This window comes from Monodelphis domestica, chromosome 1, assembly GCF_027887165.1.
Source record: "Monodelphis domestica isolate mMonDom1 chromosome 1, mMonDom1.pri, whole genome shotgun sequence".
Taxonomy (NCBI): Eukaryota; Metazoa; Chordata; class Mammalia; order Didelphimorphia; family Didelphidae; genus Monodelphis; species Monodelphis domestica.
In genome coordinates, this window is record NC_077227.1 from 478,351,963 (window position 1) to 478,377,241 (window position 25,279).

Consider the following 25,279-nt stretch of genomic DNA (forward strand, 5'->3'; position numbering starts at 1 on the left):
AGGTATGATTTACTCAAGGTCATATACGTATTGTGTTAGAGGTAGAGCCAGGACTAGGATTCAGGACACCTGGCTTCCTGTCCAGGACACTACCCATTGTACCACTTAAGTTTTATTTAGCATTATATCAAGATTTATAGATTTCACTCTGCATTTCCTCTTCCAGACCACTTATTCAAAAATATTAAGTAAGAACGATTTCAACACTGATCTCATTATTTACACTTCTCTAACTTGAGAGGGTAGGTATGGCCCCCTGGCCTCAAGAGGCCCCATTATAAGGGGGAGAGGTTTCCACATCCAGAAAACCCATCTCATGACTTCTCTATCAGTTAAGAAGAATGCCAACCCCCAAGGATCTGTAAAATGGGTTATAATTTGGAGAGAATCCTAAGATCTTCCCCATTACCTAGGGGAATGCCCCAGAATCCCCTCTCTTCCTATTTCTTCTAACATTAGCTCTGTTCTGGCAAACACCCTAATTGAGCCCAAGGACTGTCCTGGGCACAGACATAGGACAGGATGGGGGTGTGTGTGGGATGAGTCTCAGGCTTCTTGCTCAATCTAAGGAGGCAATGGAGCACTCAAAGACTTGGTTCATGAGGCCCAGGGTTGATGGTCATGAACCAAAGGAACTGAGGTCATGGTAGAGGGTGAGAGGGCTGGATTGGAAAGCATGAATATCAGCATCTCTGAAGGAAAAGGAGTACAGACTCCAGTCCTCAGATCCCAACACTGTGGTGGGAAAGATATAAGAGGGCACAAGAAAGGGTAGATGAGAGTAGAGAAGCTAGGGAGAACACAGAGGGAAAGGCAGGATTCCAAGGGGTTAAGGAGACACTTCAGCCTCATTACTGTCTATTCTAAGGGCAATTCCCTACCCAGACCCCAGGACAGCTGGAGAAATAAAATTAAGGAAGGGAGGATCAGGGATTTGGGAAAGAGGAAGGAGAAAAGGGTTGGAATCTGGGGCCTTTTCTGGGATAGCGTCACTTTCCCCTAGACATTGAGTCTGGGTGGCCAGTCTTGGTAGTGAGATATCTGGGACCCTCTGAGAGGAGTCTTGATTAGGTTCTGATGAAGATAAGGCCCAGGGATTGGGGCAGGTTTAAGAGCTTCAGGGATCCATATCCAGATAAAGACCTCCCATTCATAGAGTTAGGGTGAGGTGAATAACAGGATTATAGATTTAGAGCTGGAAGGAACCTCAGAGGCCTATTAATACAAATGTCTCATTTTACCAAGGAGGAAACTGAGTTTCAGGGAGCTTTAAGTGACTGGCTCAAGGTCACACAGGCAATAAACGTCAGAGGCAGGATTTGAACCCAGACCCTCTGACTCTAGAGTCAGTGCTCTTTCCACTCTACCATGCAACAAATTGAGCTCTCTAAAGAAATAAATAGAGCTAAGGGCTGGGCCATATTGCCAAATGGCTTAGACTCAGAATTGGAAAATATACTTGAAGAGACTCCAGTGGCCTGACCTGTGCCCACTTCCTAGGCACCTGGCCTGGGTAGATGAGCTAGTGAGCACAGGGACAGTTCCAGGACCAGGGGGCTCCATGCCAGGGTACAGAGGAGAACAGCCCTGCTTGGAGCCCCCCACACCCAGCCCAAGGGGCTCCTGGAGGCAGGGGCAGGGTGGTGTTTGCAGAACTCCAGGTTATGTGACCCTTTGCCAGTAGGGATGACACGTGGGAGATTTCGACTATGGCAAAGCACGTGAAATGAACCAAATACAGATTGGGTTGGGCGCTCGTCAGACATGGTGATGCCAGCCATGGCACAATGGAAAGAGAAGGGTGTTTTACACACAGGAGCTACAGACACTTCGGCCCTGCCCCAGGGGGCCTCTGCCCTCTGCTCCTCATCTTAGCCGCCTCCCTCGACCACCCCTGTCCCCCTCACCTTGGACTCTCTCTCCTCCAGAAGAGTTTCTAGACGCTTTTGGGCTGCCCGGCCCTCGTGGTCATCACTAACAATGAGGATGATGTGGTTCCAGCTGTAGACACGCATCATCTCAAACCAGACGTTTGATTGGTGGGAATATGGAGGCACCGTCCGAAGAAAACTCAAATGGATACTCTGTAGAGGGCACAGAAAAGACTGAGGAGGGGGCAGAAACTACTGTGTGTGTGTGTGTGTGTGTGTGTGTGTACAGAACTGGAAGTAGCTCTAAAGGGAAAGTGGCCAGAGGGGTCCCGAGTTCTAGAGTCTGGGGTTGTAGAGGCCAGGGAGAGACAGTCTGGGGTAGGGGAGTCTAAGAGGTGAGACTGAGGAGAGCAGAGGCTTGAGGGGAATTGGGATTATAAGGGATGGAAACTGAGCAAAGGGTAGGTACCTAATTAGGATGGAGACTGGGGAGTCAATTGGAAACTGAGAGGGCAGATATCTTCACCCAGATCCTCCCATTCTCCCCAACTCATGCCCCCATTGGCCAGGCTAACACTTACCTGGCTACTGGACTGGGCACTATCCCAGCTATGGACTCCCTCTTGGTACTGCTTGTGTCTCTTTGCTCTCCACCCACACACCTTTTGTCTCCCTCCCACGCCTTAGGATCAGAATCACAGAATCTTCTGTTGGAAAGTCCCTCAAAAGCCGTCTAGCCTGTCTTGAACCCAATGCTAGACTGCTTATTTACAGCATCCCCATCAAGTAGCGGTTGAACCTTTGCTCAAACATTTCAAGTGATGGAGTGCCAAGGTAGCCTTTTAATTTTCAAGTGGCTCTTTTTGTCAAGAATGCCTTCTTTATTTTGAAACTAAATCTGTCTTCTTGTAACTTTTGCCAATTAGTCCTAGGTTATGTTCTTTGGGAAAATGCTGAATGAGCCTGATTTTTTTCTACAGGACAGCCCTTTGGATTTGAAGACAGATATGTCCTCTTATAAAGCTTTCTTCTCTAGGCTAAACCTCCCAGCTTCCTTCGTCATCTGATTTGGTCCCTATATGACTTGATTTCAAGTCTCTTCACCATTCTGGTCATTCTCCTCTGGAAATGCTCAATTTCATTGATGTATCTTCTAAAATCTAAATATCCAAACTGAACCCAGAGCTCCAGATGTGGCCTGATGAGGTATGGGGCAGTGGGCCTATGATGTCCCTCATTTGGGATATTGTACATCTTTTGATGAAGTCCAAGATTACACGAGAGGTTTCTGTGACCATTTTGTCCCATTGTTACCTAATACTGAACCTTTCACATGACCTGCTGTTTATTCATTCTTCCTCCATCACATATATATATATATATATGAAATCCTTTCCTTCTGTCTTGGAGTCAATACTGTGTATTGGCTTCAAGGCAGAAGAATGGTAAGGGCTAGGCAATGGGGGTTAAGTGACTTGCCCAGGGTCACACACCTGGGAAGTGTCTGAGGCCTGATTTGAACCTAGGACCTCCCGTCTCTAGGCCTGGCTCTCAATCCACTGAGCCACCCACCTGCCCCCCATCATATGCTTTTATAGATATTTTTAAAAATCCAAATTCTGGGACTTTACATTTTTCCTAGTTACATTCTATTTTGTTGGTCTAGGCCTGTGTTGGTGAACCTATGGCCCATGTGCCAGAGGGGGCTGCTCCCCTCCCTCCTTTCCATGCATACCTGAGGACATTTCTCTCATTGTCCACCCCTCTGCCTAGCAGCCTAATGGGAGTACTTCCTCCCTCCCCTGTCTGGGTAGGGGGAAAGGAGAACTCACATACAGCATGAGAGTATGATTTGGGCACTCATTTTCTAAAAGGTTCATCATCACTGATCTAGACCCATCATTCAGGCTCTTGAGATCTTTTTGAAACTTGGGGTAAGGCAGATTGATTTAGGAATTGAACTGGGCTGGGTGTGTGGTGACTAAAAGGTACTGTGCTCTGTGGTCTAAGGAATGTCAGCAGGGAAGACTTCAACCTATCCATCCCCTCTAGCCCAGAACAAAAATGGAATTGTCTTCAAATATTTGAAAGGCTAGCATGTGAAAAATTTATTAGGGGCAGCTACGTAGCACAGTGGAAGAGTGCCAGATCTGGAGTTAGGAAGACCCAGATTAAAATCTTCCTATTGTGTGACCCTGGGCAAGTCACTTAACCCCAATGACCTAGCCCTTATCTATCTTTTGCCTTGGGACTGATACTTATATAAATTCTAAGAAGAAGGTATGGGTTTAAAAAAAATAAAAAAAGGTTGTCAGATTTGTTCCATTTGGTTTTAGGAGGTGCAACTAGGGCCAGTGGGTAGAAGTGATAAGAGGCTGATGTCAGTGCAATATAAAAGTCTTCCAATTCTGTCTCCATTAGCTCTGGAGCTGACAGGATCACTGCTGCCACCCCATTGGGTGTGCTATATGCATGTGCTGATGATCTCTGTTTGTACTAATAGAGGCAGGAAAAAACCTTTCCTTCCTGTTTCAGTCAGGAGGAGCTTGGAATTTGTTAAAAGGACCTTGCACTAAGAGACTACAAAACCAAAACCACCAACTCCTGCCCCCTCCCACCAATCGAACAACAAACAGCTTCAATGACCACAACATCAGAGAAATCAGTGAGATTTACAGTGCTCAGATCTCTGACTCAAACCCAGCTTAGTGAAAGTTTGTCCATAGATAGTTAACACTGTGGTGGTTTGATGTGGCAACTAGTCCTTATTTATTTCCTCTATCTCAGCCCTGTCTGAGGGAACTTAGCCTTGAAGCCCCTATTCTGAATATTAAGCATCTGCACATTAGAGATAATTTCACTGGAATTTGGACAGATAAGTCTCTTGTTTTTCCACCTAGTTTCCCCTGCACTACCTAAAGGGCATAGAATTCATTCAATAGGTTCTCCTTCCCTTCTGGACTTTATAAGATGAAGAAATTGTTTTCTCTGGGTCCAATTTTCCCCAATCTGTGGTTTTCAGGCCTGAGGAGCTCCCGGAGAGGGTGCCTGAGGGACACTCCTTGATCCAGGGATGTATTCCGCCTATGAATCCAGTCCTTGTAGCTCCCAGAAGCATCTGTTTGATTTGGGGATTGTGTTTGTTATGGTGCTTAACCATTCCAGTGTCCTGTAAATGATCCATGAGCAGAATGAAGGATTTCCCCAAGATATGCATGGGTAATTTTAGGTGATGGTGGTAAAGGGCACTGAGGGAACTTGTAGAGCCTAGATTTGAAAGGACTTTCGTCCTCCAGAGCCATTTCTCAGGGTGACCTTGGGCAAGTCACTTCTCTCAAGGACTCAGTTTCTCTATCTATACAATGAGGGGATTGGAGTAATGATCTCTAAGGTCACTTCTAGACTGAAGTTCACTTCATTCACTGGTCCCTAAAATGACTGGATACTTTCCCACCTTCATACCTAAAATGCCCCATCCCATACCTTTCAACTTCCTAGTCTTTAAATCCCAAATCATTCAAATCTCTGGACTCCTTCTCCATGAAAAGTCCCCTGACAGTTCTAGGCTGTGGTGTTTTGTCTCTACTCAACCCCCAGAAGGGCTACTAGTCTGAGCCATTTTGCTGGGCACTGATCACATAGAACCTTGAATTACTTATCTTTTCTTGTGCTCAGGCAGTCTTCAGGGCACGGGACTCTGCCTCCCACGTCCTTGTCTCCCCAGCATAAAGCACAGTAAGCATTCAATAAACATGTGTTGATTGATTAATGAGGGAAGGAGTTCAATCAGTTTATTCCCCACTGTGTGAAGTGGACTTACTTGGTCCTGAAACTGCTTCCTTTTTGTTCCAACATTAGCTCCCTGGAATGCAGGGGAGGGGAAGTGGGGGGTATTTCCACTTTACGCCCCAACTGGCCCAATCCTGAGTTGGGGTCAAGGCCCTAGTCTTTGACATCCCTTTGACATCCCAATAGAGTCAACTGCTGGCCTTCAGTGGGACAACATAGGGCTGAGGTCTAGGAGATGACAAAGAGGATGGAGAGCCTCATCAAGGCATCTTCTATGGGTTGTCTTGAATGGACAAACTGATATTTGATTATGCAACATGGCAACTTTCTTAGCAGATTTATTTGCCTCATGCCAGGCAAGAAAGCAGATGGGGTTTGGTTTCTCCTTCAGAGAAGAAGTTCTTGACTCTATCACCTTCTAGGGTGAGGGGTAAGAAGAAGGCAAGGCGCCTCAGACATGACTTTTTGACTATCCTAATTCCTAGCTTTGGGCCAAAGGCCCTTGGAAACAATCTTTGTGCTCATCCTAGGAATGCTGGACAGCCTGGTGGGTACCTTATATTAATTAGGATACTTTTCTTCACCTTCTCCTTTCTCTGTGCAGGGCCCTCTAGCCTTTGCTGTTGACAAGTGGGTCAGACCCAGGCCCAGAGAGAAACAGTCTGGACTCCATATCCATGTGGAGGCTGGAAGAGCTGGTGGTGGCCTCAGGCCACTAGCTCTGAGGTTCCTCCCTTATACCACCACTCACCTACTGCCCATTCTCAGACCCGATTTTCTTCCTCTCTCTTGCTCACTTCTGGTCCCCAGATTCCTTGAGGCCTGAGGTTATCAGTCAGCTGTCTCTAGCCACAGAACTGTCCCATAGGCCAGCTCTACCCCAGTCTGACACACAATGCAGGGCAGAGTGCTGACCAGGGCATCGAGGGGCACATGCGGGAGTTACCTTGTCAGAGTAGATGGACATGCGGGTGGTGAGCCCCAGGACGGGGATGCGGTAGAAGCCGGCTGTGTAGGAGACGGGGGTTGGAGTGAAGTGGTCGTTGGGGGTAGGTGGGTGACTAACTAAGATTGCGTAGACCTGTGGACATAGGATATGAGGTCAGTGGGGAGTTGTGGGTATGGAGGGCCTGGGCATGCCAGACAGCACTGCCCAAGAGCCCATCCTCCCACCATATTGGCTGATGACAAACGGAGGCAGAGGCTGACAAGCAGAAGTTGAATCCATTGATGTCAGAGAATGTAGGAACTGGGGCTGAGGAAAATAAAAAATCAGAGGAAGTTGCCCAAAATTGGAGATACCCTCCCACACAGACACAGACAGACAGACAGACAGACACACAGACACACACACACACACCACCACCACCACCACCAAGTAATAGCTACATAAAGACTAATCTTCCAGGTATGGATGCAACACTGCCCAAAACATTCACTTAACCACATAGAGACCTCCTCCTCTCTGATCTCTTTACAGAATACAATAACATACAGGTACATGTAATAATAGTAATGATAACGATAGCTGGCATTTCTATAATCCTTTACCATTCACAAAATGTTTTATATACAAGATTTCATTGGAACCTCATCACTGTCCATAAAACCCCCTCTGAGACCATTAGAGGAAAAGAGTCCAAGATGAGCAGCTCCTTAGCTAAGATTCAGGGAAGCAGAGCTGAGAGCTAGTAAGCTAACAACACCAACCCTGACACATATCTTTAGTGGCCCAATAGGTAACAACTACCTATTTTGGCTATACTGCCATTGAGGCATTCAAGAGATTCAGAACCCAGGTAGTGGAGGGCATCTGAGGGGACTAGATGGTCAGAAGGTAAGATGACAGACGCTGACAGGGTTAGAGAAGAAGCCCAGATCTTCAGGGAAAGGGGTGTTTCCCTATTTCTTATTATAGGGTCTGACTCAGAGCCTGCCCACCCTGAGGAAGGCGTAGGAGTGAGAATGCTCTGTAGAAAAGACAAGGGTACAAATAAAATCCACAGAATGGCATGGAAACTCCTCCAACTTCCCTGTCCCTTCTTCCCCCATCCAATTGACAGAGCTTAGTGGTTGAAAAGGACACAAATGGCCCATTCTGGGGGATGAGAGCCAATTTCTAGCCACTAAACCTCTTCAGAGGGGTGTTGATCCAAAATAGTTTGATTTTTGGTAGGTATAAGGTCAAGATATCCCTGGAGTTTCTCCAAAGTTGTATACCAATTGATGGATTAAGTAGTCTCCAGTAAGGGAAGTCACCTTCCCAAAAGGCTCTGGGGCTTCCTTTCAGAAGACCATAGCAACATAAGGAAGATGTGAATCTTGAACATAAAGGCCTGGGAAATTGTCCCTTCTCTATCCAGGAAGGACAAGTTCACAGATAAATATTCAAGGTCTCCCTTTCCTGATTTGCACAATGTCCCCAATTACCTGAGCCTTTCCCCAGGAACCAGCACTGACTAGGACACCATCATGGGAGACAGAACCAAAAAAGACCTAATTTGTCACAGGATCATAGGTTTTGAGGTGTATGTAAGGGCTCTTACAGGTTATCTCTTCTAGCGGGAGATGGTGGCTCCGTTGAAGGGAAACTGGGTCTGGAGTCAGGAAGACCTGAGTTCAAATGTGACCTTTCAGATAACTAGCAATGTGACCCTGGGCAGGTCATTTAATTCTGTGTCAGTTCCTTCCACTAAAAAACAAGGGGTGGTAATAGCACCTACATCCCGGGATTGTTGCAAGGATCATATGAGATAATATTTGTATAATGTGTTTAGTATGGTGCCCAACACATAGTAGGTGCTATATAAATTCTTATACTTCCCTAGTCCAAATCTTTTATTTTACTGATGAGAAACTAAAGATCAGAGGAGTGGAGTAACTTGCCAAGGGTCACATAAGTTAGTAAAAAGCAGAACCAGGATTCAAACACAATTCTTTGATGCCAAAAATACAGTGCTCTTTCCATGACACTAGGTTGCCTCTTAAACCATGGAGATGGAGTCTGTGTTTGGGGATAGTGTAACCTCACAAGGAGAAGATGACAAATTAGTGAGTCTCCCCAACCTAATTAGGCTGACCTTTGCTGGTTTCAGCCTGTCCATCAACATTCCTAGACAGGGATGTTGGCTATAGATGTGGTCTCATAAATGAACCTCTGGGAGCTAAACAATCAATCTGGTTGTGTGAAGGATGATAAATGGTCTGTGGATCTGACTTTTGAAAACACACTTTCTCCTATGTACCTGTGCATTGTCCCCTTTTAACTCCCTATTCCAGTGTGATATGGGCAGTGGTAATTTAGAGGCATAGACCTAAGCTACTCCTTTCATTTCATTCCTCCCCCACAAGAAGCACTGTCATAGGGAACAGCTGTTCACTGCTGGGTGCCTCCATCTATTCTTCAGCCCCCACAATCTTTGACAAGGAAACACTGCTTCATACTTCTTCACCTACTTTTGCTTGGAATTGGCCCTGTGTCAACTTGGGTGGTCTTGGGAGGAGCTGGGGAGCAAGCAGTATCCCTCCCCTGTTTGAATGGACTTCTGGAGAAAGGGTCATTAAGTTTAACTTGGCACATGGATAGAGAGCTGAGGTGATTGCAGGGGAGTGGCCTCAGGATATAGTGGGAGGGTCCTGTGGGGGTTGGAGGTGGGAGCTGAGAGACATTTTATTATTGTAGCATCAGGACCTTGACAGAGACACCTCCAGAATTAGATGCATGTTACCCAGGATTCCACATATCATGTGTGTGGATACCTATGCCTTAGTGTGTCTGTCACAGTGTGTGTCCCTCTGTCTCTGTGTCCCACCATCTCTTACATAAAGGGCTGCATTGCGGTTAATCTTCTTGGCTTTGTTGGAATTCAAAAGGAAGCTGAGTTCCAGGGGAGGGACAACTTTAGACAGACAGTCACAAGGGAAGCTATGTTAAACTACCCTTCCCCCTACTCTGTACTCCTCTTCCTCAAGTACACACACACACCATGTATAGCCTCTATGTACACTTCACTTCATATATGTCTATATGTGTATGTATATAGATTATATTTGCATATGGGGTGTGTAGATACCATACAAAAGAATATACCTCACACACCTGTGACATTCCCATATGCACACAATGTAAGCCCCGTATATATGTGATACATATACTTCATACAAATCCATGCACAACCACATGTATACACAGTAAAGCCTTTCTCTATGTATAACTATTAAATGCATAATAGTAACATAGAAAGACAACCATTTTCTTTTTCCATGTAGATACTCACTAATATTATGATGCATGGAGAGAAGAGAAGTGGGAATGAGAAAGGCATAGAAAGATTTAAGGGAACTAAAAGATCAGACAGAAAGACCAGTGTTGGCCTCATATCCTCTCCTAAAGCTCTGGTCTGTGAGTACCTGACTATTGTTCAGGTATTCACACACAACTGATACACAGAAGGATCTCTTCCTTCTCCTCTCTCTCTCTCTCTCTCTCTCTCTCTCTCTCTCTCTCTCTCTCTCTCTCTCTCTGTCATCAGAATCCTTGATGCATACCAGATGTCTGCCCTGTCTTCTCTGAGAATTGATGAGGGCAGCAAGATAATCAGTCAAATACTGGACCTGGGTACAAAGGTGTAAAGGGATGGATAGATGGACTGTTGGATGGACAGATAGCTGGCCAGGTTAAAGTCCTCTACAAAAAACATTCATCTGACATGAGACTGAGAGAATCTGGGAACAAATGGAATGATCATTGAGAAGATGTGGGATCTGAGGAAGCCACATAAGGGAGTAAGGAAATGATAAGAGATTGGAGAGGATGAGGGGGAAAGAGAAGAAGAGGCAGAAGAGAGGATGAACAGGAAAGAAGGAATTGTGGGAGGATTGAGAGGAGAGGTTGAAGTAAGGTGGATAAGGGGTTAAAAGGAAAATGATAGAATAGAGGGAAGAGAGATAGAGGAAGATGGAGGGAAAGGAGTAAGATGGAGTGGAAGAAGGATGACAAGGAGAAATGGAGGGAAGGATGGTGAAATGGAAGGGAGAGATGGTGGATGAAGAGAGATGAAGAGGATCATGAAAGAAAGAATAGTGGAAGCAAGAGAGGGGAATAAAGAAGGGAAATGCGTTGGGGTGGGAGAAGAGGCAGCTGGGAGAGGGAAGAAGAAAAAGAGTAAAGAGGGATTGAGGAGGACGTTGAAGCAGATGAAATGGCACTGCACAATGATAGAGTTAGAGGTTGTGTGTGATGGGGATGGAGAAGATGAAATAGGGGAAAAGGGTTTGGAGGCTAAGGCTAGAGCCCCAGAGGAGAGGGAGGGTACCTGGCTGGAGATGAGGTCTTCACACACAGACAAGGCCATCTGGATGGCGTTGGGCTTGTGGGTGACCGAGGTAGCATTGAGCTGTATCTTCCAGGATCCATGCCGTTTGTTGGCCTGGTTCACAGCCTCGCGGAACATCTGTTCATGTTTTCGGGTGCTCAGAACTGCGCCAATGTTAACGATCTTGGGGTCGCAAGCGGCGCGGGCAAAGGAACAAGAAAAGAGTAGGGCGAGCAACAGTAGACGCATCGTGCTCTTGGGCCCCAACCTGGGCCCGGGGTGTCAGCAGCTCCGCACCTGCATGCCCCTGGGCATTCCCAGCTGTGCGCCCCAGGCGCGCTCTACTCCCAGCTCCCCACGCTGTCCGAGGTTCTGAAGTGACGGCTGTGAGCTGCACGGCAGGGGGGTCCAGGGACCCACAGCGCCTTGTAGGGAACGGGTGAGTGGAACGAATTGAAGGGACCCAGCGGCAGCAGCTCTGGTCTTGACGCTGTGTCTTTTGCCGCAGCTGCTGCTGCGGGGCTAGCGGGGATGCGCCTGCGAAGCTAGAGAGAGAGAACGACCCCCACTCCCCACCACCACCAGCCCCTCCTCGTTTGCCACCCCCGCCTTCCCAAACCTTCCTTCTCTCAACCCCAACCTCAGCACACACCAGAGTATGTGCGCGCGTGCTCGCGTGCGCGGATGCGAGCGACTGTGAACGAGTGTTAGTGACACGTAGAGTGGTATTCGGGTCTCCAGCCCACTGAGAGTGGAGCATGAAGGTTGGGGGTGGGGGTGGTGAGGAAGGCGCCCGGAGAACGGGTTTCCCTATCTCCCGCTCCAGTTCCTCCCGCCCCGCCCCCCATCCCGACTCTGTGTCGCTGCCTACCAGTTTAGGTCATTTCATGACTGGTCTGGGTGGCAGGGATAGGTGATCACAAACGGAAAACTGTTTGTTCTGGGGGACTTTTTGGATGAAGGCTGCAGCAGTCCCCATGTTCTTGAACCTTCCTCACCTCTGGAGAAAGCTTCACTGGCCCTCATGGGGGCTCAGGTCTTCCCCTCTTGTGAGCTTTAGGGAAGAAGAGAGAAGGGAGGAGAGGCCATTCCTCTTCCAGTAGTTCTGGTTTACATAAGGAGGAGGAATCATGGGCAAAAACAGGAATCAGGGAAGGAACCTTTCACAAAAAGCAGAACTGTTACATCAGGGAGGCTCCTGAAGGGACCAGAATGGGAGAAGTGGTAACCCTTATCTTAAGGAGGAAAGAAAAAGAAAAAAGAGGACTGATTCTACAGTAGAAGGGACTGAGGTTAGGTACTAGGAAGAACTTCCTGATGATGAGGCACATGACCAAGGAAATCAGGGTTCTAATCTATTCTTTCTATCTGCCTCTGTAATTCAATGCTTCACCCCTCTCCCTTTCATGCTATCATCCTAAAATTTATTTTCCCTTTTCCTCTTCCCCAGATCATATAACCTAGTAATCATTAGGAGAATAAGGTAACTTTATCTAAGCCATATTCCATCTTTGTGTGCCCATCCTCCCATTACCACTTGTCTATTACTTTCTACCCTTTTCCCTTTTCCTTGGCTCCTTTCCCCCCTGTTTATATGCCCTATTTTCCTGGATCTGTTCCCCATCCCCTAAACTCTTTTTCCTTGTCCCACCCTCCCCCATGGTGGGAGATTTGGCACTCTGCCTCTGCTGGTGACATCACTGTTTCCATGGCAACTGAAAATTCTCTTGGCCTAGTGAAAGAGCCCCAAACTGGGACAAAGGAGGGACATCACCCCAACCTTCCTCAAAAGGCTAGTCATGGGAAGTAGGAGTGGAATGGTTATTGCCTTTTCAGGGACACAATTGGGTTCCCTTTCTCTCCAAACAGAAATATCCCAAAGGTGGTTTCTTCCTCCTTTGTACTTCATGCTCTGCCTTCCTGGCTACTATGTGATCTTGGGTAAATAATAATCTGTCTGGGCCTCAGATTCCTTATCTGTAAAATGAAGAGATTCAAGGAGGGGACCTACAAAGTCCTTTCAGCCCTAAACCATTCACCCCAATGTGAAGAAGTCCTACTTAAAAGCAAATCTCCCTTTATTCTGTCATATTCTTAGTCTCTTTCCCTATCCTGGAATTAAGACAGGGTATGAAGAAATAATCTAGAACCTCCCCAAAAGGTTGTAGCCTAGGGACTAATTAGTAAAGGCAGGCGCACTTTGTTTATACAACTGTGTTCCTGAGAAGGTTAGAGGGCATAAAGGAGAAATCTATAAATGGCATCTCTTTTTTTCTTCTTTTCCTAGGTGACTGAGGGACCAATTCAGACTTCCTTAATTTACTTCTTCCCAGTCTTTCCATAGCCAGGCTCTGCTAATCTTAATCTTCCCATATCTTTTTTTCCCCAAACAAAACCAAAAAACCCATACTTTCAGCTCAGAATCAATACTGTGTATTGTTTCTAAGGCAGAAGTGCAAGGCAGTGGGGATTTAAATAACTTGCCAAGGGTCATATAGCTAGGAAGTGGCTGAAGCTAGATTTGAATCCCAGATGTCCCCTCTAAGGCCTGGCTCTCAGTCCATTGAGCTGCCTAGCTTCACCTGCACCACCTCTCCCCCACCTCCCACCCTGACCAATCTTCTTTTTTTTTTCCTGGTCCTTGGTTACCTAGATTAGGGAAGCTTTTCTTAGGGTTTGCATTCCTCCCAGACCTGTCACACTTTAGACAGATGCTGCTATATGTGGCATAACATTTTGATATGGTGGAAAGAGGAATGGATTTGGATTTGGAGTCAGAAGACCTGGGTTTCTATTTTAACTTTGATGCCTACATATGACTTGAGGTAAATCACTTAACCACTTTGGTCCTTAGTGTTTTGTTTTGTTTTTTAAAATCCTTACCTTCCATCTTGGAATCAATACTGTGTATTGGTTCCAAGGCAGAAGAGTGGTAAGGGCTAGGCAATGGGGGTCAAGTGACTTGCCCAGGGTCACACAGCTAGGAAGTGGCTGAGGTCAGATTTGAACCTAGGACCTCCTATTTCTAGGTCTGGCTCTCAATCCACTGAACCACTCAGCTGCCCCTTGTTTTTTAAATTAAAATGTAATTTTCTTTCCTTTCTCCTATACACTGGAAAAGAAAATCAATGCAGCAAATGCATAGTCAAGCATGGGCCTCTTTTTTGCATGCATAAAATGAGGACGTTTGATTGGATGACCTCTAAGATTTTCTCTCTATGTCCTCTAATCCTGTGTAGCCCCTGTTTTAAGGCAGCCAGTAAAAGACAGATACAGAGTGCAGGACTTTCAGGGCAGAACAGTGCAAGCACCTATTGTATATTTTGGGAGTCAGGATCAGGGTAGGGGAAGTTATAGAGCCAAGGAGTGTATCTGTCATGTACACCAGTCACATATGCAACAAGTACAACTATGCATATCCATGTCCAGGCTTATTCTCAGAAGAACTAATAATCAGTTGATGGAATGGAAGGGGTGAGGATACAGGTGAAGGGTGGCCATGAAAAGTCTTGTTGGACACCTAACTTCCTCTTTTCCTGGGGGGTTTGGGGGAGGGACAGGTATGGGTGTGCATGTGGGTGGGCGGTCACTGGCCCCTTAACAAAAACATTCTTGGCACCAAAATGTGCAGATTGCTTTGGGGATTCAAATTTTCTGTTTCTAAGCCTTCCTTTTTCCATGGTTACATTATACTGCCAATCCAAACTTCGAGATTGACTATTTACCTACTGCGTGGTTTAACCACATGGTAGATGCTGTGGAGGACGAAGGAAGAAGAGACTCTTGGGATGTCACAATAGAATTGGAAAGATGGAACTGATATAATTCAACCAATTTAATTCAGCACTTACTGTACACAGTGTACAAGCTTAGCTTACAACATGTATAAAAGTAAAAAAATGTTATCATCCCTGGCTTAGATCTGGTGAAAACCATATATGTGAAAATAAGCATGTTATATTCTATAAAGTTGAATGTGATAATGGGGAAAAGGATATCCTCAAAGAGCTGTAAGAAACTTGATTAGAGAGTACAATAGGAGGAAAAGTGCTTTAAGAACAAAGTTTTTGTTGTTGGATTATTTCAGTCGTGTATAATTTTTTATGACTTCATTTGGGGTTTTCTTGGCAGAGATACTGGAATGGTTTGCCATTTCTTTCCCAAGCACATTTTATAGATGAGGAAGCTGAGGCAAACTAAGTTAAATGATGTGCTATGGTCACACAGCTACTAAATGTCTGAGACCAGCTTTGAACTCAGGAAGTTGAGACTTGCTGGATCCAAACCCAGTCAGTGCTCTATCCATTGTACCACCTAGCTATTCTACAGAGTATTTTAAGAAAATTTGAATACAACTTTCAGCTAAGCCTGGGGAGTGATCAGACCTGGATTGAGAAGGTATTAATAAAGAGTTGGCACCCCAGCTAGTCCTTGAAGGCAGGAAAACTCTTTAAGCCTCAGTTTTCTCATTTATGAAACTAGGTGATTAGATTAGATTACCTCTAGCTCTACATCCTCTGAGACAGGTCATTTAGGAGAAAGATTTCAACAGGCAGAGATGTGAAGGAAAGCATTTTGTTGATAAGGGGAACTGGGCAGAAAGGTAGGAAGGCAAGATCAGAAAACTAATATTCTGATTCAACTAATATTCTGCTTCATCTGGCAATGGAGAAAGAATGAGAGCAAATAGGTAAAAGAAGATTAGAAAGCTAGATTGTTTTCCAGAGTATGGAGTCTTAAATTCCAGGCTGAGAAATTATATTTTATCCTAGAGGCAATAGGGAGCCACTGAAAATTTCTGAACAGAGGAATGACATGTTCAGATCTATTTGTTAGGAAGATCATTTTGGAAGCTCTGTGAAGGATGACATTGGGTAGGTATTCTATGAAGGTTTTATGGAAGGTTATAGACAAGAAATACAAGATAAGGAGGCTTGGATAAGTTGAAATCATGTAGATGAGTGGTGTCAAGCTTAAATAGAAATGGCAGTCACTAAACCATTCAGAAGAATCCCTAATGTCTGCATATTGATTTAGAAAACCTCACACTTCTTTTTTTTTATTACTCCATCACCACATTAAAATCAGAGAGGAACTACATTTTAATCTGGTTCAGAACACATTTGGTAAGTTGTGTGGGCAGATATTTGACATACCCGATGTAAATCATGAATCCATGCAGTGATAATCCATGATGATGGGATCAATAAGGCATTGAAGAATTGGATTTAAGAATGGTTTGGAGAGGAGTGAGATTGAAGGTAAGGACCAACAGACAATGAGTCAGTAAGAGAACTCCAAACAGCAGCTAATCAAATGCACAGGTTTGTTTTGTATGGGTTGTTGGTAACCCACTTAATTGCCTTTTCCCCTCCAGGATGGCTGAAGACTGTCCACCAAGATGAGTTTTGCTCTTTATTTTTCCCAACTCCATGCTGAACTGCTGTCACACAATGAAGCATGATTGAACACATCTCTGACTGCAGTGTTGAACTTGTCTGCCAGAGTCTGAGTCAGGATGTGTCTAGGACATCAGTTTAGAAACTCTCCTGGCTGGAAACAAAACCCTTTTCCTCCTAACCAACTGAAATGCAGCTATAATAAAGAATATAGTTTATTAGTGTATTCGAGGGGAGATTAAGTTGTAATCGAGGGGTTCAATTTTTCAGTATAGAGAGGGGGAAAGAGGGGAGAACCTCCCTTCTCAAAGCATGGTTCAGGGGAGACAGCTGATATTTAGGGTTGACTCAGAGAGAGGAGAGGGGGTTTGAAGATTTCCCCCCTTCTGCCTTCCCTACTTAGCTAAGACTGCTCTCCTAGATTCCCTCTTGTCCCTCTTGTCCCCCCTCCACTACTCAAGACCCACCTTGATCTGTTCACTCACACTTGTTCACAACTTGGGGAATAGATAACTTTTAATGTCAACTCAATTAGGGTAATACAAAGAATAACTAGCAGGGAAAGAATGGGAAAGGAAAGTGGGGAAAAGGGGGTCCCTGTCTCTAAACCCTTTCCTCTCCCTCCTCGAGTTTGGGGGGAACTCAAGCCTTGGCAGCCTGAACCCCCTGAGAGAAAGTCAGGTTGACTCACCCTGGGTTTGGCCCCTTGGCCACAGTTCAGACGCAGGGCAACAGGAGCTGAAGTCAAGTCTGACAGAGATTTGAAATGTCTTTCTCAGGTTTTTATCTTCTCTGGGTCCCTTCAGTTGGGAAGTGTTGGGTAGAAAGATTTCCAGTCACAAGCAGGAAAAAGTGGGTAACCCTCAAGAGAAAGTCTTTTTCCACCTTCTATCTTTGGCTTCTCAAGACTGAGAGACCAGCTCCTCTCCCAGCCAGAGTCTTCTCCACAAGATTCCAAACTCCTGGGGCCCCTCCTCTGACAAGGTGATCAGTTTCACACACTCTTTTTCTTTAGTGACAACCTCTGTCACAAATCCTAAGTCATATTTGTTACAAAATTCTTCATAATTACTGACTCCCCCCACCAGGAATCAAGATGTTTTTAATCCTGTGTGGAAACCCCTAGGCAGAGCCAGTGACAATGGTTGCTAGCCTCAGGAGTTGTAAGTGACAACAACTTCACAACTGACAGTTGATGACATTTGGTGACAGTCACTAAAACTTTTTTTTTAATAAGGTTCTTTTAAATCTAGGGTGCCATTTGTATTTGAGGGAAAGTTAAGTTATAATCTAGGGGTCCAGTCTTTCAGTATAAAGAGGGGGAAAGAGAGGAGAACCTCCCTTCCCAAAGCAGGGTTCAGGGGAGGCAGCTGATTTTTAGGATTGGCTCATTTCCCCCCTTCTGCCTTCCCTCCTTAGTTTATGGCTGCTCTCACATATTTGATCTTGTCTCTCTTGTCCCCCATCTACTACTCGAGACCAAAGGGTCTCCCCTTGATCTGTTCACTCACACTTGTTCACAGCTTGGGGAACAGATAACTTTTAATGTAAACTCAATCAGGGTATACAAAGAATAACTAGCGGGGAAGAATGGAAAGGAAGGTGGGGAAAATGGGGTCCTCCTCCGATGAGGTGATCAGTTTCACACACTCTTTAGCCTGGCACTTTTTCTGTAGTGCCAGCCTTTGTCACATTAGATGATTAAAGGGGGACAGTAACAGAAAGAAAACTTTGCCAAGCCTTTTTGTTGTTGTTTAGTTTTCTTTCTAAAGCCCCATTTGGGATTTTCTTGGCAAAGATACTGGAGTGGACCCCCAAGCCCTTTGTGAAGAGATAAACTTAATTCCTGAGTCCTGTTGATCCCATCTCTTCAACCTTTCTAAAATCCTCTTGAGTCTCACTGCCCTCCTTCTATACTGGACTGTCACCATGGCCCCCTAGCAGATCTTCCTTTTTCTACTCCTTCCCAGACATACACAAGGCATGCTGAATGCCCCTCTCCCTACAATAATTAGCTGCCCTATATGTACATGAAATTTCTGTCTGGAATCTAGCCCAGAAGGTCTGGGCTCTAAGAACATTAAGTGTGTTGGAGGTGAAAGGAAGATAGGTTGGACTGTTTGGGAGCAATCATATTCCTTTCCTAGAGTTCTTATGTCATGCACCCTTTCAGTAGTCTAGTGAAGTCTATAGAGACCTCTTCTCAGAATAAAGTTTTAAACCACATAAAATAAAGTAAATATGATTATGAAGAAATTAGTTATATTGAAATATAGTTATCAAAATGTTTAAAGAACACATTCTTGGATCTTACATTAAGAATCTACAATCTAGCAGCTGGGTTGCTCAGTGGATTGAATCAGACCTAGAGATGGGAGGTCCCGGGTTCAAATCTGACCTCAAACACTTACTAGCTGTGTGACCCTGGGCAAGTCACTTGACCCCTATTGCCTAGCCCTTACCACTCTTCTGCCTGGGAACCAATACACAGTATTTATTCTTAGACAGAAGTAAGGATTAAAAAAAAATAATCCATAATCTAAAATTTTATCTTTTTTGATCTGACCTTGAAAAGGGTATCTTTTTAAAATTTAATTTTAAAAATTCTGAACTTAAATTCAAAAAGGAGTATTTCTGTGTGCTCAACAGAACATAAAAAGAAGATTGTATGTGAAATTGTGAATCTCTCTTTCACATCACTTGACTTTCAAAACTATCCTATTTATCTTGTTCTCTCCTTTGGACTTTTTGTTCTTTTCTATGCATTTAAAAATGTTTCAATGACCTTCTTTTAGAGATGAATCACTGTTGCTAACTTCAGCAGGCCTTCCATAAAAACAGAAAAAAAGATCCTTTTCATAGAGACCCATAGTTAAACCAAACAAATCCACACAGTGAGCATGTCCAACAATGTCTGTCTCTTTCTACACCTTAAGAACATCACCTCTCTGGCAGAAGATAGGGAACATGCTTTATCATCCTTTGGATGTATAATTGCCCATAACTTTCATCTAAGTGTTAAAGACTTTCAGAGTTGTTTTGTTTTCTTTGAGACAATGTTGTTCTTCCAGTTCTATTCATTACATGCTGTCCCAGTGCATACTTCCATCCGAAGAGTCTTGATGTTGTGTTTTATGATTGCCATACATGGCCCAGAGGGCTCCTTCTCACAAAGGGCTCAAACAGATCCAAATTCATTCTTGGAGAAGGTGAGGAAGACTGACTGCAAAAAAAGAGAATCAAGTTTTTTTATTTTTTCAAGCTCATTATTCTCCCACCCCAGAATCTCTCTCTCTTTTCTCTAGCCTTGTTCCCTTTTGTTTCCCTGTTGATCTGAATATATTCCTATACTGTAAAGATAATTTTAGTGTTGTGACTTAAAATCTAAATTTAATTGGTCACCAGGGAAAATCCCAAATAATAAAATTCCCAAGTCAGCTGGAAATTTATGGTGATTTAATTGATATAGTGGAAAGAAACTAAGAAGAAGGGAGAAGAAAAAGGTGAAGGATTTCTCCCGCTTGCCTTGTATTGGGCTGGAAGATTAGAGGATCATAGGTTTTGGAGTGTGAAGGAGGAAGGAATCAGCCTGAACTCCAAAAGGGCTCAGCCAAGATGTCTGAGCCTGAATCAGCTCAAGGGCAAACTCACTGCCAAACCCAGACAAATAGCTGCCACCATGCCAAGATGTGAGAACATTTAGCATGCTGCCAGCCAGCGTCACCTCTCCGGGAAAGAGAGAGAGGAAGTGACTTGCCTTATATAGATGGTTTTACACCACTTTCCTGTGTTTCATCTGTACCAATGATAGCTTAGCTTGATTTAGGACAGCCCAGGGATCTGTCTGCTGTTTCTGATTTGTCATTTGCTAGCACATGCCCGTGTAATGTGGGTATGCACATTCCTGGGTGCTAGACCAAGGAAGATGGAGAGAATCTAAAAATCACCATCCCCCCGATGATGATTGGGGGACTAGTCTCCCCAATTGATCACTAAACATAAGCTTCCTGCATCCCAAAAATTTCTAACTGCAGATGTATACAAAATTTTACCCTCTAAGAGGAAAACTACAATAGTTAGAGATAAGGGGGAAATAGAAGAGAGAGAGACAGCAAAACCAATGTTTTCTTATTTTGTATTTCTTTATTCCTTGATTTCTAATAATCTTTAATAAACCTCATAAAATATAATATTTCTATTACTAGAGACTAAATTTAATTTTGACAACACCAAAATCTTTATACATTCTACCCCTCGTTGACCAGTTCAGATGAGGTTCACCTGAGATCTATTCTCTTACCTCTTCCATGTTTGTATAGATTTTAGATTTACCCACCCAGATTTATAAACTCCTCTACTCTTCCTTCCCTTTTATCCCTAATGTATTAATTTCCCACTATCTTTCATCTTCTTTTAAGATTCTTAAAACATAATAAAAACTCCATCCTCTCTTTCTTATTTCTTATTTGACTCTATGACCTCTAATGGCATAACAATTCTGAAGGGACCTTTATATCATCTCCTTCAATAGATTGTAAACAGTTCATCTTTATAGAGTCCCTTGCAATTACTCACTTGTATTATCTTTGTCATATTTCTCTTAATTATCCTGTTTGTATTTCAAAATGTTTACTCAGCGCTGATCTTTTCATCAAGAAATATTTAAAGTCCTCTATTTCATTAAAGACCCATCCTCCCCCCTATAGAATTGTACTCAGTTTGGCTGGGTAAGTTATTCTTGGTTGTATGGCTATATGTTTTGCCTTTTAGAATATTAAATTCCATATTCTCTACAACTTTTTAGTGGTAGCATTATATACTTTGTGATACTGCGGTTTCTCAGTATTTGAATTCTTTACTTCTGGCTGCTCATAGTATTTTTTTCTTTGACTTTGGATTTTCACTATGATGTTTCTGGGAGCTTTTACTTTGAGGTCTCTTCCAGGAGATGATCAGTGCATTCTTTCTTTTGCTTTCCTTGTCCAAGAAGTGTTTTTTCCTCTATAATTTTTAAAAATTTGAAATTTCAAAATTTTGGGGGGGAGGAGAGGTCATGCACTTTCAGGTAAGTTCAATGCTGCTTCTTTTTATTTTAAACCCATATTTTCTCTAAGAATTGATACTAAGTATCAACTTTAGGACAGAAGAGAGATAAGGGCTAGGCAATTGGGGTTAAGTGACTTGCCCAGGGTCACACAGCTAGGATGTGTCTGAGGCCATATTTGAACTCTGACTCTAGACCTGGCTCTCTATCCTCTGAGCCATCTTTCAGACCCTAGTCCAAATATTCTTAACTTCTCTTCTTTTTCTGCATTCTGGGTCAGTTTTTTGATATGAGACACCTTACTATTTCTGATGGAGGTGGTCCAGTGGCAGTGAAAGAAATAGGACCCTCATGTTTTGAAATTTCATATTTCTCACCAGTTAGCACTAATTAAGCACAAATTGCAACATCTGTATTTTTAATCAGTTAATTATTCTGTATTATTAATCACTCATAATGGTTCTGTACTGTTCTGTTCTGCGTGCCAGCTTTGTACTGTTCTGTATTATTAATTGCTTATATTGTTCTGTATTTACCTTGGTTCTAAACTCTTAGACATTATTAATTACCTACAGTGGTTGTCTTCTGTACTATATCCTCCCTATGTTCCCATCTTTGATGAAGGCATTCCAGGAGGGTAACGGTAGTGAGACCTCTTCTACACTGACAAATGATGGCAGGTGGGACAATGGGGGGAAACATGGGACATGTGCACTAAGGACTCTGGCAGTCCTGGGGAATTCCCCCAAACCTGTGCATTTTTCTTATTCCCTTTTTGGTTTCCTCAAAATCATCTATTATGTGTTAGACCCAAAACCACAGCTCTACCTGGATTTGGGCCCACCTTCTCTATGTCCATTTCCCAGGATTTTTGACTTGTAACATCCAGTAATGCTCCGTGGTGGGTTATTCTGGGAAAAGGTAGAGATTTCTCTGAATGGGAGGTGACAAACCCCCAGACCCTCAGTAAATATGCAAACCTTGAACCATACTCAGGGGCTATTTTCCATTAGCTCCAACACTACTCCATCAGCTCCAGGGCTACTCTTTCAGTCCTAGGACTACTCTATTAGCCAGGGCTATGGGGCTACTCCATCAGTCTCAGGGCTATTCCATTAGCCCTTGGGCTATACCATCTTAAAAAAAATAAAACCTCTTCTTTAAATATTTTTATTTAAATTTTTATTAATTTAAATTTCAATTAAATTTAAATATTTAAATCTTTCATATTTCTGGGTTGAACAGACTTTTGAGCCTCCCATTCTTGGAGTGAGACCCTGCTACAAACTTGGATATATTTTCCACAACATTTCTTCCATTTTAAAAAATGTTTTGACTTTTAAAAAATATTTCTTGTTGTCTCATGGACAAACTGTCTCATCAACTTCTGTTTAGTCCATCCAATTTTAGGGAGTCTTTTACTTGGATAAGACTTTGTACTTTTTGTGCTAAGCTGTCAATTCTCTCTCCAAAGTCTTTCAAATTTCTCATTTCCTTTCCAATTCTTTTTCTCTGTCAATCTCATTTAATTTATAATATTTTTTTCTGTTAATTCACATCATTTCTTTAGGAATTCTAATTGATCTCTGTTTTTCTTTGAAGCTTTGCTTGTGAGCATTTTAGAATTATTATCTTCTTCTGAGTGTCTTGGGATTCTTGGCATTTTAATAGCTTTTGACCTTTGGTTGTTGTTTACTCATTCTTCTAATCTTACTTCACAACCTGGGACTTGTATTGGGACTCAGGTTTGTATGTTTCTAGTGGAATTGTCATGGCCCTTATGTGAACTGAATCAAACAACTTTGAAAGACTTATGTGATAGTTAAAAAAGGTTGTGGTTGCCTGATTATAATAATTAAATATTAAGTTATGAGGCTATTAGTAGTTCTTAACAATTTGGTTTAATGAAAATATAGTAAAAATAGGGAAAGGCAGGAAGGAGGTAGAAAATATTGCCTAGCTAAATACCCTAAGTGCTGATCTGATGGGATTCAGCTCACCACCAAGAAAAGCTCTCTAGCCTCTTGAGCAAGAGTCTCACCAACCCAAGAGAGAGCTCCTTCAGTCAGAGTCAGAGTTCGAATCCGAGTGCCAAGTGCCTCCATAGCATTAGTGTGAAAGGGAATTTTTATTCCCTTTGTCTATTTTAAGTTAATAAATCAAGAAAAAGTACCAGCGCTTCCCCCCCATCCTGCAGTGCTAGGCAAATTGAAAGGCTATGATTGATTCCTGAGATATGAAGAGGAGAGCTGATGGATGAAGAAAACTATATATAAGCAGGAGCCTGAGAGATATTTGCTCTCTTTTTTTGATTCTTGAGCTCTTCGTGGTTGGTGCATCCTTGGGCTTCTTCATTTTTGGCAGTTCTTCACCTTGGGAGCATGAGCTCTGGTGAGATTCTTGGTGGTCTTGGCCTCCTGTGCACTAAAGGTTCTCAGTGGTTTTCAGTGTCTTTTGGTTATTTGGATTTTGACTTCCTGATCTGGACTTTGGATTCTGGTGAAGATTCGACTTCCTGCTTTGGAGACTTCAGCTGAAGAGGACACTTATTTGGGTGAGACTCTTGCCATGTTGGCATGAGAGACTGCCCTTTGCAGCTCAGCCTCTTTGGCATCTGTTTTTGGTTGTTGGAACACCTGACTGGACACATGAACTGGTGAGATTCACATTTGGATTTGTATTCATGGTCTACAGGCACTAAGATTAGGACTTAGGTATTTTTAGCTAGGCGATATTTTCTATCTCCTTCCTATATTTCCTACTTGAATATCTCTACTTTGCTGTAAATAAAGTTACTAAACAGCATTATGACTTAAAGAAGTTAATTTTATATATGGCAACCACAATTCTTTTTTTTTAAACATTATTGTTCTTGTCAAACCAAATTTTTAACTGTCACACAAATGTGAATCTGAATGCGAATCTCACCAGCCCACAAGAGTGTCTCCAGCCAAGCATGTCAACCAAAAGAGGGTGTGAGCTGCCCACCCCAGAGAGCAAGGGTCCCTGGGTTCCACTTGTATGCAGTTTTCTCTACCCATTAGCTCTCCCATTCACATCTCAGGTACCAGTCATAGCTTCTGGCACTGCCCAGGGGTCAGTGCCTATGGGATCCACCTCTTGTCTCTGAGAGCATGAACTTTTCTCAAAAAGATTTTTAAGGGGGCAGCTGGGTAGCTCAGTAGATTGAGAGTCAGGCTTAGAGATGGGAGGTCCTAGGTTCAAATCAGGCCTCAGACACTTCCCAACTGTGTGACCCTGGGCAAGTCACTTAACCCCCATTGCCTAGCCCTTACCACTCTTCTGCCTTGGAGCCAATACAAAGTATTGACTCCAAGACAAAGGTAAGGGTTTAAAAAAAAAGGATCTTTAAGTTTCTGACTGATTAAGTTAGAAAGGAGGGGAATTTCAAGCTCTTGATTGATCAAGTTAAAAGTTGCTGATTGATTATATTAAAAGACAAAAAAAAGGGTAATTCTATTTTTACACTTGAGAATTCTGTTTAATAGTGAGCAGACATGATTCTAGAGAACTGATGATGACACATGCTTCTCTCTCCTGACAGAAAGGAAATGACTCAGGTCTCTCTCAATTGGCACATCCCTTTCCTTAGCTTGGTTGTGACAACTTTACAGAAAGAGCTTGGGGGTGATGGAGTGGAATCATTGAAAAATCCTTGCTTTCTAGACACTGAAGAGTTAAAACTTTTTTGAGAATTTACTTGGAAAAAAAGAAATCCCCTATTTGACTGATGGCAATTCTGAGTCCTTAGATAAAAGTGAAGGAGACTCTTTATTCAGTACTTGATGATAAAGGGGACTTATCATCTTGGCAGAGGCCAGTAAAGGGACAAAAATTTGG

The 25,279-nt window shown here is 43.4% G+C and overlaps 1 protein-coding gene across 12 annotated transcripts in view; it reads right to left on the bottom strand.

Moving 5' to 3' along the window:
• GRIN1 (glutamate ionotropic receptor NMDA type subunit 1) overlaps positions 1 to 12,090 on the bottom strand; it is a 40,830-nt gene extending 28,740 nt beyond the window's left edge. For 9 of the 12 annotated variants that reach the window (XR_008917472.1, XM_056822985.1, XM_056822977.1 and 6 more), the window contains exons 1-3: positions 10,976 to 12,076; positions 6,607 to 6,741; positions 1,908 to 2,084 (exon numbers count right to left, since the gene is read on the bottom strand). Coding sequence is in view for 10 of the 12 variants with exons in the window: in XM_056822985.1 (XP_056678963.1) it covers positions 1,908 to 2,084; positions 6,607 to 6,741; positions 10,976 to 11,224 (561 nt within the window). In the remaining 2 variants the exon portion in view is untranslated. Of the gene's footprint in view, positions 1 to 1,907; positions 2,085 to 6,606; positions 6,742 to 10,975 lie in introns of all 12 variants that reach the window. The other 3 variants (XR_008917470.1, XM_056822941.1, XM_056822973.1) reach the window with 3 other exon arrangements.
• Positions 12,091 to 25,279: the final 13,189 nt, after the last annotated feature.